At 35.8% G+C, this 20,080-nt stretch overlaps 2 protein-coding genes across 3 annotated transcripts; one reads left to right on the plus strand and one right to left on the minus strand.

Moving 5' to 3' along the window:
• LOC113708237 (zinc finger BED domain-containing protein RICESLEEPER 2-like) lies at positions 1 to 2,641 on the plus strand. Its single transcript, XM_027230699.2, has 2 exons — positions 1 to 2,085; positions 2,176 to 2,641. The coding sequence occupies exons 1-2, from the start codon at positions 1 to 3 to the stop codon at positions 2,233 to 2,235; spliced, it is 2,145 nt and encodes a 714-aa protein (XP_027086500.2). The 3' UTR covers positions 2,236 to 2,641.
• A 3,671-nt stretch (positions 2,642 to 6,312) lies between these two features.
• On the minus strand, positions 6,313 to 15,876 carry LOC113707631 (uncharacterized). 2 transcript variants are annotated; one of them, XM_027229895.2, is made up of 7 exons: positions 15,406 to 15,876; positions 14,775 to 14,922; positions 12,006 to 12,197; positions 10,533 to 10,661; positions 7,908 to 8,077; positions 7,426 to 7,556; positions 6,313 to 6,528 (listed from the first exon to the last, which is right to left on the minus strand). In XM_027229895.2, the coding sequence occupies exons 1-7, from the start codon at positions 15,578 to 15,580 to the stop codon at positions 6,451 to 6,453; spliced, it is 1,023 nt and encodes a 340-aa protein (XP_027085696.1). In that variant the 5' UTR covers positions 15,581 to 15,876; the 3' UTR covers positions 6,313 to 6,450. The 2 variants fall into 2 exon arrangements, with proteins under 2 accessions (XP_027085696.1, XP_071920854.1); XM_072064753.1 differs by lacking the exon at positions 7,426 to 7,556.
• Positions 15,877 to 20,080: the final 4,204 nt, after the last annotated feature.

Below are 20,080 nucleotides of genomic sequence, written 5' to 3' on the forward strand. Positions count from 1 at the left end.
ATGGAGGTTGAAAATGAAGCTGTCGAACAAGAACTTGAGGTGGAGTCTAATGCTGATGAGATGAGCGAAGAAGAGCTGGACTTAGATCACTTAGATCAGCCGAATGAAGGAACAGAAACAGGGGAAAAAGGTGCTGTTGAAGGAGCAAATCCGTTTGAAAAAAAACAACGGAAAAAGAAGTCAACAATATGGGAGGATATGACTATAGTAAAACAGCCTGATGGAACATTGAAAGTGCAGTGTAATCACTGCAAAGAACTATTTGTCAAAAATCCATCTGGAGCTACTTCTCAACACAAGCGTCATCTCAAAAATTGCCTACAAAAGAGGCTGGCTGTTGGAGAGGAAAATCAAAAGAGGCAGCAAGTGTTATCCTTTACCGAAGGCCCCTCGGATGGTATAACTTCTATAACTAATTTCTCTTATGATCATGCTAAAGTACGAGAGTTAGCAGCTCATATGGTTCTTGTACATGAGTATCCCTTCTCTATGTTGGATCATGTTGTTTTTAACAAGTTCATGAAAGCTGTATCTCCATTTTATAAAAAGATTAACCGGCAAACAGTAAAGGAAGATTGTGTGACTGCTTTCATGCTTGAAAAGAGAAGGCTGAGAAATATCTTAAAAGGTGCCAATAGGATTAGTATAACCACAGATTTGTGGAAATCTGGTCAAAAAATTCAATACATGGTTGTGACTGGGCATTTTGTTGATAGTGATTGGGTGTTGCAAAAACGGGTTCTAAATTTTTGTAATGTCCCACCTCCTCACACGGGTGTAATTATTGCTGATGCGTTAAGTAAGTGTTTTCTTGAGTGGGGGATTGAAAATAAGGTTTCTACTATCACTGTGGACAATGCTTCTTATAATGATGTATGCATTAGGAGAGTTAAAGAGGATTTCTGTCTAAGAAAAAGGTTGAGCATTGGAGGAAAAATTTTTCATGTTAGGTGTTGTGCCCATATACTTAATTTGCTTGTTCAAGATGGGCTTAATCAAATTGTTGATGTGATTGATGTTGTTCGAGAGGGGATTAAATATTTGAAAAATTCAGAGTCTCGCCTCAATGAATTTGCCAAAATAAAAAAACAGCTTCAATTGCCTTCTAGAAAGCTCATTTTGGACTGCCCAACTAGGTGGAACAGCACTTATTTGATGTTGGCTTCAGCTCTAGAGTTTAGGGATATATTTCCCAGGTATGGGGACATTGATCCTGGGTTTCACTATGTCCCAAGTGAGTTTGAATGGATGAAAGTTGAAGAAGTATGTAAATTTTTGGGTATTTTTTATGAGATCACCAATATTATTTCTGGATCCGATTACCCAACAGCTAACCTTTTTCTTGTAGAGTTGTATAGGATTAAAGAGCTATTAAATGAAAAAGCTCTCGATTTTTCTGATCATATTAGGTTTATGGCTGAAAGTATGGCACTAAAATTTGACAAGTATTGGGGTGAAAGCAATGTTTTGATGTCTTTGGGTGCTATTCTTGATCCGAGGTACAAAATGGTCCTTGTTAATCATACTTTCCCAGTTATTTATGGAGAAGTTGCAGCCCCTAGGTACATTGATGAGATGAGATGCATTCTTTATGACCTTTATAATGAATATGTGGATGCTTACATCTCATCTCATAGTGAGGAACCACCAAGGGAAGCTGGAAAAAGAAAACATTCGGAAATTTCAAGTAAATCTACTCAAGGGGCTGCTAAAAAGCTTGGAGTTAATGTTCTAACTGGGAAAGAAAAATTTCAGATGATTGTTAGTGAAATTGACAAGGCTCCCCCTGAAAAATCAGATTTAGATGTCTATTTGGAAGAGGGCAGATATGTTTGTGATGCAAATGCAAATCTTGATGTCTTGGGTTGGTGGAAAGGGGAAAGGTGGAGGTTTCCTATATTGTCAAGATTGGCAAGTGATATACTCGCTATTCCAGTTACAACCGTGGCGTCCGAATCTACTTTCAGTGCTGGTGGTAGAATAATCGATGATAGGCGTGCTTCTATGTCCGTTGAAACGGTTCAAATGCTACTTTGTGGGAATGATTGGATCCGCAATCTTCATGGGTTAAAAAACAAGTCTCGTGTAAGTAAAATATATACTCTATTAGTTATTTATTTTGGCAGCTCATTTTATCTTGCTAGGAGTTGTAACTTTCTTGTTTTCGTTTTGTAGGAACCACTCGATGTTTCCGAATCATCTACAATTGAAGAAATTGATCTTCCGGACATTTGAAGGCTGTTTTCTGGAATATGTGATGCTGTTTCTTGTGATTTGTAAAGCTGGACTTGTGAAGCTGTGCTTTTTCTTGTGATTTCTGAAGGGGTTGTACTTTTTCTTGTCAGGTGTTTGAAGTTGGACAATTTTTAAGCTATGTAGCAGTGTTTTACATGGTTATTTAGTTGTAGTTTGTGCGTTTATTTGGCTGGACAAAACCTGTTATGGTATATTGGCTCTTATGAATGTTGTCTCATATGGAATTAGACTGTAGTTTGTGTATTTGTTGACTGCAGTCCCTGGAGTTTGTGTTGTATGGATCATGGATGTTATGGTCTTATTTGTCTTGGATGAAATGTGGTTAGAGTTTGTGTATTGTTGAATGTGAATGGCATTGGTTGCCAATCCTAATATTTTTTGTTGATTTTGGATAGCCTAAATCTGGATATGCTGGAGCAGGACTTCGTAATAACTGATTGTTGAATTTTGAAATCGAGCCTCAAAATCGAGTCTCGAGCTTCGAACTCGAGTCTAAAATCGAGCCTCGAGCCTCGAAATCGAGCCTCGAGCTCGGATAGATATTTCGAGCTCGAGCTCGAGCTCGTCCGAGCCTGGCTCGTTTGTGATAAACGAGTCGAGCTCGAGCTCGAGTTCGAGTCACATTTCCTTTTTTCGAGTCGAGTTCGAGTGCATATTATGGCTCGTTAGCGCTAACGAGCGAGCTCGAGCTTGGCTCGAATTCGTCACGAGTCGAGCTCGGCGTTCAGATACTCGGCTCGACTCGGCTCGATTAACAGCACTAGGTGTAAGGCTTGCAGTAGGTAAAACTCGACTTTGGACCACCCTCATTTTTATCTTTGATCACGCCTTCAACAAGTTCCTTCAGTTGTTCCACGGGGATAGTTCCATCGGCGGTCACATATACTTCCTTCACCTTGTCTTTGCCTTTAGATGAGGGATTTTCACGCTCTTGGTTCGCATGGTTTCCTTCAGCAGCGTGATCTTTTTGAGTGAGCAGTTGAGCAATGAGAGCATCTTGGTCCTTGATGTGTTTCATCATGGTTTCCATCATCTTGGACATGTTCGAAACTTGTTCTTCGAGACTTAAAGTATTTGTCATCATGGCAGGCATTGCAGCAGAAGAAGCAGCAGAATCTTCAATAGAAAATCTTGAATGAAGAGTTTCATGTGAAGAGGCTGATCCAGTATTTGATGAATCATCGTCATCCTTAGAGAACTTGGATTCGGATCCAAGTTCGAGCATGACAAGAGCCTTCTCAATTGAGGCAGGAACATCTTGGATTCCCATCGTGGACGAATAGCTTATTGGTGACGTTGAACCGAAGACGGGAGTTGGCATCGATGGAGCTTCCATGCTACTTTGGGTGGAGGCTCTAGTCATGCTCCTTGTCACGGGACCAATAGTGCGGGTATTGGTAGCGACATGTGCAGCTTCCTGAACAGGCTCAGCATCAGTAGCCTTGGAACATGCAATCATGATTTTGTTGCTCTTTGGTGCCATTGGTGATAGTTGAATATTCGAGAAGAAGAGATGGAAGGCAGAGATCGTCCCACTGGGCGTGCCAAAAATTTGTACGCGATAAAATTTTTCAAGTCTGCAAAATGACAAGAAAAAGGAAATACACGACAAATATGTAATATATAAATTTAGAAAAATATGTAGGTACAATCTCTGGGGGTTTCTCGAGCTTATGGAGAGTTTCCTTCGATTCTTCTCCTCGAACACCAATCCAAGGGTTTCGCAGCTTGTTCTTGGATCCACCACTGACTCTTTCAAATCTTGATATGGAAGATTTGAAGAATTTGAGAATATTTGGAGGCTCAAGCCTTGATATGCGAAAGACTTGGAGAGCTTGAAAATCCAACCCTTCGTAGCTTGAAACTTCAATACTTAAGTGTATGAGGTGCCTCTTGAAGTCCCTCTGTGTATCTGTGTGTGTCCTTGATTTGGTTAAGAGACCTCTATTTATAGTTGTAGCAAGAGGTAGAGGTTGAGAACCTGTGTACCACTCCACTTGTCTTGCAAGACGTGCAGTCATATTAGGACTGCACCAGTCAAATATTATCTCTTCATTTTATATTTATTAATAAAGAGATAAGAAATTTATCGATTGGCCAAACTCGTGGGGACACGTGACATGGCGCCGTTTGACTGGCCAAGCTATTGCAGTATATAAGAAATATACTTGGATTAAATAACTCTAAATATTATTTATTTAATAAGAAATAAATACTTAGATATTTATCCAATAAGTATGTGATATGATATGATTTGGTTGGTGGAGATATCCCTGCAATTTGAATTATTTTGGAACACCTCAACTTGACACGTGGTCAAATATAACTGGTCAGTTAATAACCAACCTTTCCAGGTGTACATGACATGTGGCAATTTCCGATTGGATGAAAATAAACCATAAAAATGATTTATAGATCAATGGTAATTTTTAGAATTTAATTAAAATTCCATTGTCTACAAAAAGTTTTATCATTCAATCAATAAAGTTTCTTATCTTCTTAACATCTAATAGTAAAAACACCTTCATTGTGTGTTGAGAGTTACACCACTCAATGGATCTAGCTAACCTATTATTGGATTTACTATCTTTTAGTATTTGGTTAATAAAAAAAATTGGATCTAGCTAACCTATGATTGGATTTATCTATCTATTAGTATTTTGTTAATAAAAAAAAAAGAAAAAGAGTAATACTCTTTTTTTTTCCAATTCCCAAATTAAAACCATTAAAAAAAATGATGAAAACCATTCAAGAAAAAAGAAGAAGATAAATGGAGAAGAAAAGGACTAGGAAATAAAAAGAGAACATTTACAGTTCCCTTGCCATCTCCAAGATGAGAATGGCAAAATGTGTAAAGCAAGAGAATTTAATCATCTTAGCAGAATTGCGTTTTTTTTTTCATTTATTACAACAATTAACACAAAAGGGAACATAGGATTTGACTAATTAGAAGTAATAACTTCCTTAGTCCCCCACTGTTGCTCCTTTTCCCACAATGCCAAAATTGAGAGAAAGAGAGAGAGAGAGAGAGAGAGAACCTCTATCAACAAAAACAACACTTTCCCTAATAGACTAATTGATATTAAAGTTAAAAATTATTTGTAAAGGTATAACTGGAAGTTCAGGTTATTGATGTCTAAAATCAACTATGCATCCCTTGTCTTGTAACTTTTAATTTTCTTTCACTGTTTGGTTAAAAATCAACACAAGTAAATGCATTTCTTAGAACCACCAGCCTTTGGACTAATGGTCACCACCAAAGTATTAAAACTCGAAGAGGTGGGAGGTCAAGGATTCCCACCACAATATGTGGGTTTACTTAAAAAATCCATACGCATGTGTAATGCACTCGTCTGATCAGGTGATGGTTCAATCCCCTCCGAATTACCCTTAGGTCTCTTCAGGTCCCCCATCCCCCTAGTATAGAATAATGTAAGTCTATCATATCCAACAAAAAAAAATGCATTTCTCAGAATTTTATTTTATTTTCATCGATAATCCCAAGATCGACTCCCCATGATTAAGTAATGTTTCAGAGAAAGGAAATTGGAAATCAATCACCCAAGAAAAGAAACTACGCTTGTAAAGGGAACAAATGAGAATAGGTGCAAATTTGGGCTGTCAGCCAAAATTTACTGCCAAAATTGTCTGAGGTGGACGAGAGGCCTGGACGGTTGTCAGAGACAACCGTCCCAGGCAGTTCACGGCTTGGATGAAGCCTCAAAAATTTGTGCGGCTCATATCACGTTTTGTAACTCGATTTTCATGCCGTGTGGGACCCACAAAAATGTTATTTTATTTTACTCGCTGTTGTTCAATTGTTACACCTTATACAGATGATGTTACACCATATACAAATGGTGTTACACCTTCCGGAGCGGTTGTTCTGACAACCGCTCCAGCCCCGCGTCCGTCTGAGGTAGGCCTTAAGAATTAAAAGTCCTAAGGTCAGATCCCTCTCTCCCTCTTTTATCGTTTTTTAAATCCCACCCATCCCTTGTGTTAAAAATAAAATAAAATACGGACGGCAAGGCAATGCAAAGCAGCAAGAACAAGTATCGCAGAAATTAATATTCATTGAGAATTTTGATCCCTCTGTGGCTGATTATTTTATCAATTTCCACAATTTATTGATGATTGGCATCAATCTGTAATACATAATTTCTGTACAATTGAATAATTTTCCATTCCAAGTCATCTATGGCCATTTGCCGGTAGCTCTTTCATCAAGGAGTTCCAGGCCACAAGTGCTGCTCCAATAGCAGGCTCCACCTAAAAAGTTAACAGTTTGAAATTAAGAACCTCTGGAACTGCATGATGAGAAAAGCTTTCTTAACACTAAAAAGAAACACAAGCACAAGCAGGCCAAGTTAAAATCCCAGATGCCTCGTACTAAAACAAGTGCAAATCTTTTGTAACTATACAGTTGAATGCGTTGCTATTTAGAGTTCTAGTGGATGGCTGTAAATTGAGTAGTCAGAAAAAGCAACTTCTGCAAGGATTCCTGCTTTTCTTATTTGCTTTTTGTTCATTGTTCTCGTATCTAGCATTCCCTCAAAGAATAAAAGTGAGAAGAATAATCGTATATAGGCAGGTCTTCATTGGTCCAATTTATTTGAGACTAAAGACAGCAGCAGGCTTGTTAATTTGGTACCTGAAAAACTACATCAAACGTACAGCCAGACTCTCACTTTATTAAAATTCAACCAAAGCTTCTTTCATGCTTTGCAAGTAAGGGAACAATAAGCTAAAACAACTTAAATTGTTAATGCAAATCCACAAAACTAGATGCGACATCCGATACATATACCTTGTTAATAACTTTTCTCTTTCACCATCATATCCAAATATGCATGCACCTTCACTTTGCTACTTTTGAGTTTGAACGGGGGAAAAAAGGGAAAGGAGGTAAATGAGTTAAAATGGTAATGTGTATAAATTGTCAACCATATAAAGGACCTCCTCCCTCCAGAAATTTATGAAAATGTTGAATTGAATAAAAACTAGATGAGCATTAATTTATTAGCCCTATACTGAAAGATGAACACTTCTAAGTTTCAAGATTCTCCCTTAACACATTTCTGCACTCTCACAAGGGTAACAATGCTACATTGGCGTGGGGCAAAAGAAAGAAGTCATGTATCAAACAAAAGACTTGATTTTACTAACCTTTGGTCTAATCGGACAAGCCCCAGAATAGGTCTTCAATATAGCATTGATAACTTCTCTCCCAACATCCCAACTCCTATTAGCTTCAAGAACACCGCCTACCATGACAACAGGGAAAGAACCCTTTCCGTCTGGAAATAAAACCATGCTTTTCAGCTTTGCAGTTCTAATGAAACCCATGAGCATGTCCATAGGAAATTAAATTGTTCTTCCACCCCCACCACCATTTCCTAAAGCTGAGTACAGCTGGATCAAAATTTGTGAGAATTCAAAGCTATCCTCATATTCCAAGATGTAATTACCAGAAAATTTCAAGAGCTTAGATTTCTTCTATGCTGTTTCAAATAATCCAGCCTTTAGAGAAAAAGAAAACAACATTTCCATTGAAGTATTTGAGAGAGAGTGTGTGTGGGTGTGTGGGTGTGTGTGTGCGTGCGTGCGTGCGTGCTCAATGCAATTAAGTCTTAAGCTTAAGCATTGACCTTCCCCAGCCAAGGATAGCCTTTGAACAACAGCTTTTACACTTGAACCCAATTCTTCTACTGCATTGTTTAATATTTCAATTGCAACTTGATCACCAGCTTCTGCACAAGATACTACAACAGGAACAAGGGCTGCAATACGAGCCCAAGATGGATCTGCATAGGTCCACCTAAATTCCAATAAAGAGAGCATGAAATTTTGACGGTGCTTCTAATTAATATACCGCAATCAGAAAAATTTTATACTCCAGTGGTAAAGTTGCAATTTTAGTCCGTTATGTTTGGAAGGTCTGCAATTTAGCCATCTCAAACTTCTATTAGGGCACAGTCCCTTACCTTTCTAAAGCTCATTAACTTAGGACAGTCAATAGAATTATTCTCAATTTTGATAGATCCACGCACTTTTAGACTAAGGTTCCATTTGGTAAAACTGAATCTGAATTCTGAAGTCTGAATTCTGAAATCTGAATACTGAAACAATTAATTTGTTGAATTTTAAGCATTAAAAGAGATATATGAATGTCTGAATTTTAATGCTAAACCTATGTATACTGTTTGATAAACATTTATAACTGAATGCTTAATAAATTAAATTTGACAACTTTGCCCTTATATCTTTTCATTCAAAAAAGAAATAGAACCTATGATTTAATTAGTTTAAAATTGTTAGGTATGAAAATGACAATATTTATTTTTAAATCAAATTAATATAAAAGATGAAATATATTAAACGAGGAGCATGGAGAAGATGTGAAAGTCAATAAAAACAGAGAAAAGAAAAATAGAAAACTGTTATATAAAGAATATCAAGTTGTTTAATTAGAAAAGAATTTTGAACATAATTAACAAATAATGGTAGATTTGGTATATAAGATAAGGTAGTTAAAGTAATTCTATTAATTTTTATCAGAATTAAGCATTCAATTAGGATTCTTGTACTAAAAAAAATACACACAAGTTCAGCAGTGGTTAACAAGTTCAGCAAATGGGATTTCATTTATCAAACACTCAAAACACTTGAATGTTTGAAAAAATTCAGTTTCAACACTTTTTTATGTTATCAAATAGACCCTAAGTTAGAAGTCGTAAACAGTTGTTGGAAAGATCAAAAACATCTCTTGTATGAAAACTGTAGCTTTTGACCCACACTTTCCACCTTTCCCTTTCGAACTCTTAAGTATCTTCCAGAGACATTAAGTTGCTATTAAGAGGATAGAACATTTGAGAAACGCATAATAATAGACCCACATAAAAGTCAAAATAGGACTACAACCTGGTATGACACGAATGATGTTATACTCAAAGCTGGTATGACACGAATGACATTATACTAAAAGCTTCTCTTTTATCCAAACGGCTGCGAACATTTACCTCAGTCTCAACCTTCAAGCATATTAATAGGTTAAAATGGAGAGTCAATTTTTTAGTTGTCCTCATTCAGCAAACTATACAAGTTAAGTAAAGCCAAATCAGAAATTTGAGGAACTACATTCAGACATTCCGAATGTAATGGATTGTCCTATTTTATGGTTCAGTAAGTGGCAAATTAGTCATTAAACTCCTAGGAAAAAACACCAGTTTGAACCCAGCAATCACACTGTTTGTTATCTCAAATCCTAGACAAGTAATGGTTGACTAAAGCCTGAAGTAATTTTCGTCTGATAATTTATTTCATTAACGCCTTGTTTGATCAGACAGCCCAATTCAGCACTTAAACTTTATAGATTCAGATCTTACCATGTTCAGATGCGTTTGATAACCAAAATTTGATCTGAATTAATTAAGTAGCACTGAATTTTCTAAACAAAACTTGCTCCTAAAAATAAGTGATAAGCTATTCACTTATCACTTAATGTGATATCCACTCAAATGTATCAGATTTAATACTTAACAATTCAAACACTTAATGGATTCAGACTTCAAATTTCAAATTTCAAATTTCAGATTTTAGTTTTATCAAATGCACCATAAAATCACAATAAGATCTATATCATGGCCTAAACGACTTTAAAAGCAAATACTTGATATACATATCGAATATCTAGCGATACACATCTTTTGAAAAATAAAAAAGAATACTGTAGATTAAGACTAAAAATTTGATTGATAGCGATCTCTCTCTCTCTCTCTCATCTTCCATGGGCATGTTAAATGGTTTTCCATTTCGTTTCAGACTCCCAAATAATTAGACCCTCATTTACTTTTAAATGGCTAGCAGAGCAATTAACACTAGCATAGTATAACTAACCTCAATTCAATATGTGAGCCACAAAACCAATCAATAACCAGGAATATGAACAGCCTTCCCTGATCATGGAGATCTATAGGTTTAAAACCAAATGCAAGAGAAAGCTCTAAGCTGATCAACCTCAAAAGCACTGCTATCTTACTTCTTTGATTTAATATTCTAGAGATGATTTCACCCTGTTTAAGAACTATCATTCCATGTGAGAAGGCTTCAGTCTAATGACTCAGGAAAACTTCAGAGATGGTCTTTGCATTCTCACATCTGCAAACTGCCAACTCACAACTAATCCTAATGCTGAACTTTAGATCATTATTAGTATTTGATCAATGACTAGTGACAGAACTGACAACAATTTTTTATCAGTATTGAAGAGATACCCTATGAGTTCATCGGGTGAAGAAAGACCAAGTGAATCCAAAATATGATCTGTCAACATTGTCTGCTGGCCACGACCATCATGAGCCCTCACTACAGCCGTCAATCCCCGAGAAGCAATTCCATAGCCACTGCACGGAACCAGATATATCTTAGATACAAAAAAACCAACTATACGGTTAAAAATATATATATATATATATATATTATATGGTCAACTCATATAGTTTAAAAACACCATCTTCTTTAATCATCTCACAAACATGCTACAAGGAATTCAGAAGCTGATAAGTCCAACGTAGAGCATTTTCTGAGCTATACTGTTAATTCTGTCTTGTCCAGGTCAGACAAGCAAATTCAGAAACAAAAGCTGATTGGAGAAAAATGCAAAAACAATCTTCCAGAAAAAGTAATTATAGGAATCTTTTCACAAAAATGTTTCAGACCATCCATTCGCAGAAATGCAAATGTTTGGAGCTATGAAAGCATACAAGTCCAACATAGATTTTATATGAATAGCAACAACAACAATACCCCCAAAAAAAAAGAGATTGCTGCAAAGAAAAATCTGCAATGGCTCTCTGTCATTTTCTTTTTCAAGATTCTAATTATTTGAAGTTAGTAAACAAAATCATCAAGAGATGGGAAGAAATTCAGTTTTTGTCCATTAAATTTTTGTGCCATCTCATTTAGTCCCTGTCATTTGGTTGTAAACAACACAAACTTTAATGTTAATTTTCGTCATTCCTTTAAAATTTGATCACAGAGCTCCAGCAACCTAAGATAAACCTATGCCAAATATCCTTGCCATTGCTTTAAAGTAACAGCAGGACACCGACATTTTGTCCTAAGATTGATCAATATATTTCACAAGATTCTCTATGCAAGAAAGAATATTTAGCTCTAAGATTCTCCATGCGAGAAAGAATATTTAGCTCACTTTCATTTGATAATCTGCAATTTTTTTTTTGCAGTCTCTGCTGAATTTCAGTAGAAGCATTCTAAACAAAGAAAATACAAAATTATGAAAGTTGATTCATTAAATCAGAAGATAAATTAATTCATAAACTTCGAGGGCCAAAGTTGACTCAGTGTGCATATTTTTTGAGTCACAGCTAAGAAAACAAAATCCCTCATCCAGCATGGTGAACTACAGGTACCATATTTGGGAACTGCATCGCGTTGTATATCCCTCTTTTCCTGTCTCCCCAATGCCCTTGCCACTTTCGTATTCCTAGATGTTTGTTATGCGCCCACAATTGCCAAATGAAGAGTCGAATAAGCACCATCTTCAGTTATCTTAATCAAGCTATGATGAAGGACAAATTATTGATTTTTGCTTTCTACTTAAATTTAAGAGGATAGACTAATATTGATTGCTAGAACTATCACGTCCATTTCATCGCCTAGATAAAAGACAAAAAGAATCACAAAGAGCAACTTTTTATACGATAAAACACATTTCCTAACATCACCTGCCCCAGTCACCCAATACAGGTCCAGCACCGGCAGCACGAGCTTCCCTTCCATCTTCAGTAAATCCAAAGGATATGCTCCCTGTACCAGCAATAAGCACACAGCCATGAAGTTTCCCCATAGTCCCACTTGCAAGAGCTGCAACAGCGTCATTGTGAACGTATATCTTCACATGAGCAGGGAAAAAGTCCCTGCAAAATTACAGTAATTTAGAACCACTTGTTGGAGTTTTTTGAATCTGCCATATGTTTCAATAAAAAGTACTTTATGTTTGTCTTCTTTAGGCCTTGTAACCTTTTCTGAACATAAAATGTCAACACAAAATGAACACACAGATAAAGCAGCCTAAAAGTTTGGGGTTGATATACACCGTTAAATAATAACTCAAAAGGAACACATAATAAAGCTGCCTAAAAATTTAGAGCAAACAGTTAATATCGTTTGTTAACAAAATTCTTGAGAAGTACACCAAGAGATGTTTTGCCATTTTCATGAAGCAATAATTCTAGAATACAGGCTAGTCTCTTCCATTAATTTCAACTCCCATAAGCTCAAACAATGTTTCCATCCAAGTCATGAGGCATTTAACAGTTCTTCAATTGTCCTAAAGGAGCCATAATTTTCTAATACCAAAATTCAGAGAACAGAGGTTTCAAATCAGGATCATGTGATCCAAATTAAATGCTGCACTTATTCGCACTACAGTTTGCAAAGCTCACAGTTTCTCCAACTTCGAAACACAACAAGCCTTCTATGATATATCAGTTATGATGCCCTTAACAAACATCCCACAAGCATGAAAGAGAAGGTAGAAAGAACAGAAAAACTAAATGATCACATAAGACATGAAGCTTAAACCATTGGCTAAACAGTTCAAGGTAAATTGGTTACTTTCTCAAGAGCACCGTGCACAAGAACGACATGTCAACTACCAATCTCTAAAAGGCTGGCAATACTGCCCATGATTACTTTCTTTTCGAGGAGTATTGAGCATGAGCAAGACATGTAAATGACGAATCTCTAAAAGGCTGGCAATATTGCCTGAGAAATTCTTTTAAAACCGGAGCCATTATTCATTAAATGGCAAACTAACCTTCCCCAAGTCAACCCCAACATCTTCATTAATTCATATGGAACCCACTCCCTCCACTTCTGTTTATCGTATTCAACTCCCTCCCCCTTCTTCTACCTCTCTCTCTGACACCCTACTCCTACCAGCCCTGCTGCTCCTCCACTCAGTCCTGCTTCCCCTTCACCAACCATCCACTTTATTTCCTTCCCCAATCCCAGGTCTCTGCAAGTACCACTCCCAACCAGCTTCTCTCTTGCTCTTGTTGATGAGTATCTCTCTACAACCTCCCTACCCTGCTGCCTTCCAGATTTGTTTCCTTCCCAAGTTTGGTACAGTTATCAGAATGGTTTTTGACTGGTATTGTATGATACCATGATTTTTTCCTTCTGGTTCTATATGGTGCTCATCTCATTTGTATTGTTGAATCTTAGTCCATTCATGATAGATCTGTACATTTCCAACTTACATTTTGTGCTTTCACGTAAAATTACTAAGTTGTGCGGTTGATCTTTATTGACCAAATATTGATTTACTAAGCTATTTCGGGGTTCTACCAAGATTGATTCAAGTTAAAATTTAGGAATATGAAATCAAGGCCCTTGATGTCTTATAATGTTTCAAATTTTTTCCCCTTTACATTCAAAAAAGTGTTTTAGGAAGTGATGGCTCTATATGATTTTAACCTTTGCGCTTTGAAAATGGAGCTAGTTAGTTTAACCAGCAACATCACATCAGGTATGAATGTCAGTAGCCATTAAAGGCGGTTGTTGAGAATAGAAAAAGATTCATAGTGAAACTGAAAATGGAAACGGGAGAGTGAGGAGTATAAGTAACAGAAAAATTCGTTGGTCAGTCCCATAGAAATGTTGGCGTCAACAGGGTAATTTTCCATTTGATGAAAAATCGCTCCAGGATTATAAGAACTACTCTGGCAATATCAGCAACCATCTGTAAAATCTTCTTCCTACTCTTAGGTTTTTACTTATTGACTCACCCAAAAAAACATTATTTCAATTCCTATTCTATAAAAGAAGATTTCTAAGCGAGAAAAATTGTTTAAAAAAAGTACCACAAAGTAGTCTTTCCTTCAATGCAGAAGGTGCATTATGTTCTTCCCGTGGGTAATAGCAAGCAAAGCATGCTTGTATGCATGCTTCAACTTTAATAACAACCATAAATGCCAAAAGTGATTGCCCCAAGCAAAACGAGAAACCTTCTAAAGCATTGGTTCTTCAATTCCTTCTTACACAATAGAGAAAAAGCAGTATAGGCAGACATAATGTTACATCCAAGCATACTGACCCAAGATTGTAAAACTACTTATTGCCCGAACTTTCTAAGGCATGCTAATGTCCTAGGACTCATCAATCAGTATTATCATTGGAAGAATATACTAGAGTAGCTACATACAATCATCTAAAAATTGTACAAGAGCAGCTACTTTGGCACGTTCCAAAATCCATGTAGCCGTCTATGCAGTAAACACTATGATGATCAACAAAATTCAAATAGCACTATTCAAAATTAATCATTCATTGGTTTAGGATCCTTTACCATCAAGGAAGATAAAATGGATTGTAAATCATAATAGATGAATGGATTCATTAACTCCAACTTAACAAATACGTGATCTAATACTTACCAAACCCAAAAGATAATATAAAAGAGATCATACTTAAACAGAAAGATACCATACCTTATCCAATTTAATACTCTTTCCTCATCCTTCAGATGATTAACTCCAGATACACCTAAACAGACAGCTCTAACAGCCGATCTTTTCACACCTGATTGCGAAAGCGCTTCTTCCATAACTTTTTCCAATGTAGCTTTGGCAGCATCTTCTGAGAACACAAAACAGCAAAATAGCAAATGACATTTATCCCTAACGAGCAACTGCTGTTTTATCTTTTCCCCTTTCTCAAGCACACTAGGAATAGGTCTTACAAATAGCAGGGATGAGAGTCAAACCACAGCCTACAACCAATTGTCATGAATTTTCATTTCAGGTCAGAAACTAAAAACCAGCAAATTATTTCTATAATACACACACTAATATTCCTCAACTCCAAAAAAACAGAAATCAACTGAAATCAACTTCATAATGAAAGCCATCAAAATCTAAATTCAACCCAGAAAACAAAATGCAGGCCACAATAAAATCCATGATAACCAAATCCCTCTTTCCCCCTTCCTTGTTTTCATTTTGACCTTCTACCAACCTGCTACTAACAATTAACTTCAAAAATCAATTAACCCTTCACAATACATAACCGTCCAGAAATCATGAAATCATTTCCTATTGAAATACAATAGCAAGAATATACCTCCGACGCTGTTGTAATTGGAGCAACCGGCGGCTGCCCGGCCAAGAATAGGAAGAGGGTCCGGCAGGTGATCGGAGAAAGGGAGAAGGGGCATGCAGACGCAGACAGTAGAGGTAGTACCGCCATCCACACCCAAGACCACCTCACTCTTACCGCATTCTGACTCTGACCCCATCCAGAAAGTCAACCCAAATTTTTTGCTTTTCCCCCGTATTTTTCTAATTCTTGAAAATATTTTTTGATGGAGAAATCAGAAATGAAATGACAATTGACAAAGCAAGCAAGCAACCTACTCCTAGTTATTCTAGCAGTAGTATAATTTTGAGAGGGAAGAAGAAACCGTAAAGGTTTGTTTTTTCTTGCGAATGATAAGATATTTATTGGAATTGGGAACTTTTGAATGTACTGTACTACTTTTTCTTGAGTGCGTGTTCAAGGATTGAGACACATACAACTTGGTTTCTTGTCCTTTCTTTGGATCCTTATTTGCACAATTTTCTCATTTTCAATGGGGCTTATTAAGGGTTAATCACGCTTTGCTCCCTGAAGCTATGGGATGGTCACGCTTTATCGCCCCGAATTTCGAAAATATACACTTTACCCCTTTGTTGACCAATCAAATGCCAACGACATCCCCTCCGCCACCCCTCCAGCCAACTAACTCTTTTTTTTTTTTCTTTTTATTAGTGAAAAGTCTTGAATTTAAGGTCTTCAACATATAATTCATTTGGTGTTATTATTCAATCTAACCTTCTTCCAAATGACTTAAATAGTGAAGATTCGTTAGTGAAGGTACAATTGTACCCTTATACTGGAATAAAAATAAGGCATGCCATGCGTATGTAGGGCAATCAACCCTTGGAAAGAAGTCCTAAAACCTTTTTGAGAGAAACCAGTAAATTTTGCCAAATCCCTTAAAAATATGCTAAATTTTCACTCAATTTAAAAAGGTTTATTCATTCAATGAAAGGACGAATTAGGCGATTCAAGAAGTATTAAAGTGATTCTATCGATCATTTAGCTATGCTCGAAGAACAGTTGTCCGTGATTCAGTTGTTGAAGTTTGATATCTGAAAGTTGAGAATTTTGGGTTCATCTGGCGAAGCTAGACTACAAAAAATTTTGGTTTAACATTTTTTTTTTCGTTTGGCATTGCAGCTTCTTGATGAATATTTACTACCTGGAATAGAAAGGTAGAAAGGTATTAATACAACTGCCATAAACTTGACTATTAAGGCTACAACTACAAGAAGTCAATGGTACTTTTCGAAGAGAAATATACAAATGGAGTGACAAAGTTAAAATACATTGAAGTAATGAAGTATATATTTCCAAAATTGGAGGGGATAAAGTATGAATACCCCATACCTTTAGAGAGGCAAATTGTTTTGTCCAAATTTCAAAATAAACCTTGCTGTTTGATCAAATAATTGTACAACCCTTGATATCGCCAAATTCAAAATTCTGTATCTTATAAATTAGGTCGTTGATCGATAAGATACTAGTACGATCATGTAAATCGTCAATTTCAAATTTTTATTTTTTTATTCATAAATTTCAGATGTGCAGCCTCAATTTAGGGCACATAAATGTGACCAAATGGAACAGACAAACTACAATTTAGGGGAAACATTGATCCATGTGAATTAAGTATTTTTAGGCGTGTCTTTGAAAAACTTTACTCTAAATTTGTACATGAAAAATTTTTACTATAAATATATTTGGAGATAGTTTTAAATTTTTATTGAGATAATTTAAAAAAATTTTGTCGTTCCCTAACAACCACCCTCCACCACCACCCCCGTCCTTTCTACCATCACACTCCACCTTCTGCCGCCACCCCTCCCTTTCCTTCTTCCTCTTCTCCCTTCCCTCTTCCTCTTCCCACTCTTCTCCTTTTTCAATAGATACTAGTTCTATATTTCAAATGGACTACCAAAAAAAATGGAAAGTAAGGAAATGAGGAGGTATGGAGATATTTCAGACTGCCTTTCTATTTCCAAAGTATGCATTTAGTCTTTGCATTTTTTTCCTTCCATCTATCACAACATCTACTTTATTTGTTAATATCTACTTAATGATATTCTTTCCTTCCCTTAATCCAAATGAAGCCCAAGGAAACAATAATAGTTCATCTACTAAATTAGAAATTAGAAATTACATAGTGTCAATATATTTCTTTAGTCACAAGTAGGGAATCAGATATTATAGCGAAAGTAATGATATTTGTAACCTAATATCTTCTTAGGGATAAGAAGAACTCTGTTAATATTTGAACTCATCCTTGCTATTAATTGTCATAACAATAACACACAAACTAAGTTTTGTTTCATTCCATTTCTCTCACTTCCTTATTTTAGAGCAAATGTGGCTATAAAAAAATTATTTAACATTCTTTTTTTAGTTATCAAACAAAAATTTTAGTCAAAAAGGTCATTCAACTAATTAGAATTAGAACATACATTTTGAGATCAATAGGTATATGTTTTCATAAAATAAGTGATAAAAATTATGCGTTTTTTAAGTTAAGTGACTAAATATGTGCTTTTTTTGTTAGTTAAGTAAACATTTTGGATAATAATAAGTTATTTGTGCCCTTTACTCTTAATATTATGGTTGGACGAATTGATTAATACTATTAAATCTTGAAGAATGCGACTAAAAGTAAACTTTGACAACAGAGCCATTTAAAGCAATGCAAAAAAATATTGTGGGAGAGACATAAAACTTCTACTTAGCTAATATGACAAAATTGACTAAGCACTACACATTCTATTCAATTAGCTAGTATACACATCGAATGTTGAAGTAAAAGAAACTTGGCCCTGTAGAAGTTGTTAATCATAGAACAGTAGATTATGTGATATAATATTTGAAATAATTACTGTAATACTTTTTGTGATGCAATGTATGTGAGATAAAAAAGTTGTTCGGAAGATAAAAAACCAATTGGGAATTGCAATTGTGATGCAAGCAAAATAATATTTTGCTGGTTATGGGAACCTTAGCTTAACTGTGTTATTTCTTTACTTAATTAGCTGATGAGAGCAAATTTTCTTAAGATCCATAATGAAACTCTGCTTCGTTTGGAAGGGCTAAATTTAAAGGGTGCTCTTACAACAATTTTACTATAGCATCTTTATTCATAAATATGTTTAAGAAAAAAAAATTGCTCCAAAAACATATTTGAAAATTTTCACAAATACATTTCTGTAAAACATACCCCAAAAAAAATAGTAATCTCCCATTTCAAGATATAGTTTCCAAATTCCTTTTTCTTTCACAGGGTGAAGACATTAATATCCAATCCTCTATCCACAAGGGAAAAAAAAAAACCAACTTACAATCCATTATGCCAGAAAAGCCAGCTTAAATGCACTTTTTTTTTTAAAAAAAAAATACATAGACATGCAAATTTCGAATGATGAGAAAATGTTCACAATTTGGAGATTTTTGAAATTTTGAAGAAAATGTACAATGTGATGCTCTTAAAGTCAAAAAATTTGAGCAAGCTTAAGTTTGACAACTTCTTTGAAAAAAAAAAAATTTATCACTTGAATAAGTAAATTGTTTCCTATAGTTGCTCAAAAAAAAGAATTAATTTGCATAATCATGAGGACTAGACCCCAGTACAACAAGTTGTTGTTTGTTGTAAGTTTGGTACTCAATGAAAATTGCCACATTAGACAAGAGGAATTAACGGAAGTGTGGTACTCAAGAAGTGTGGAAGATGGCTCCAATTCAATGGGATGGGTTTAACGGAACAGACAAGGAACATATTAGTACGGTGGAATACTATGCTGGAAGCAACAAACAGGATAGAAGGAAGGGAACATGTAGAGCTAACTGTGAACATCCTTTGGCAAATCTGGAAAAGAAGGAATGAATGGAAGTTCAATGCCAAACGAAGGCATCCTTGGGAAACAATTAAAAAGGCCCTACAGGAATGGCAAGAGCAAGCATCAGATTGGAGGGAGGAGAAATCGACACCTGTGGAAGCTGAAAGAGGTAGAGAGACTGCAGAAACAGATGAGGTTGGAAGGGAAGAAATGCAGATCAGATTATCAACTCATGTGCAAAAACAAACCAATAGAGTTGGTACTGGAATTATAGCAACTAATTTCAACCATCAGTTGGTGTCTGCTTGGGCACTAACTGATAGGTACGTAGGAAGCCATTTGCAGACAAGTGCGGAAGCTGTGAAGATGGCCATCATAAAGGCCAGACAGCAGCAATGGCAGAAAATTACAGTCCATCTCCTCAGCCCTCAGCTGTTGAAAATGATAACGAATGGGTTGGCCAAGGATTGGCAACTTTGACTGATGATATTAATAGCCTCAGAGCTTTATTCCAGAAATGCTCCTTTTGTTTAGATAGAAATCTAGATTCTAAATGTGAATGGATTAGTGATTATGCTTTAGGCATATCTCAAGATGAGGAATGGATCAATTCTCAGCGTGTCTAACACTCTTGTATAGAACTAGTTGAGCCTTTGCTCATATAAGTGTATATTTTTGCCAATCAATACATAATCTACCGTTGCAGAAAAAAAAAAAAAAAAAGACAAGAGGAATTAGAGGTGTTAGTTCTTTTGAAAAATGAATTTAAAATAAGAAAATATCTGAATGCTAAGGAAGCAACGGGTATTAATTATTACATGCATTTAATTAGATAA

This window comes from Coffea arabica, chromosome 9c, assembly GCF_036785885.1.
Source record: "Coffea arabica cultivar ET-39 chromosome 9c, Coffea Arabica ET-39 HiFi, whole genome shotgun sequence".
NCBI classification, from domain to species: domain Eukaryota; kingdom Viridiplantae; phylum Streptophyta; class Magnoliopsida; order Gentianales; family Rubiaceae; genus Coffea; species Coffea arabica.

Excerpts from the sequence above, each read along its gene's own strand:
- LOC113708237 (XM_027230699.2), top strand. The coding sequence starts at position 1 with ATGGAGGTTGAAAATGAAGCTGTCGAACAAGAACTTGAGGTGGAGTCT. Across the intron at positions 2,086-2,175 it reads GGTTAAAAAACAAGTCTCGT|GAACCACTCGATGTTTCCGA; the intron begins GTAAGTAAAATA and ends TTCGTTTTGTAG.
- LOC113707631 (XM_027229895.2), bottom strand. The coding sequence starts at position 15,580 with ATGGGGTCAGAGTCAGAATGCGGTAAGAGTGAGGTGGTCTTGGGTGTG. Across the intron at positions 10,662-12,005 it reads GTATTGGGTGACTGGGGCAG|TGGCTATGGAATTGCTTCTC; the intron begins GTGATGTTAGGA and ends GGTTCCGTGCAG. Across the intron at positions 8,078-10,532 it reads TCACCCGATGAACTCATAGG|GTGGACCTATGCAGATCCAT; the intron begins GTATCTCTTCAA and ends ATTGGAATTTAG.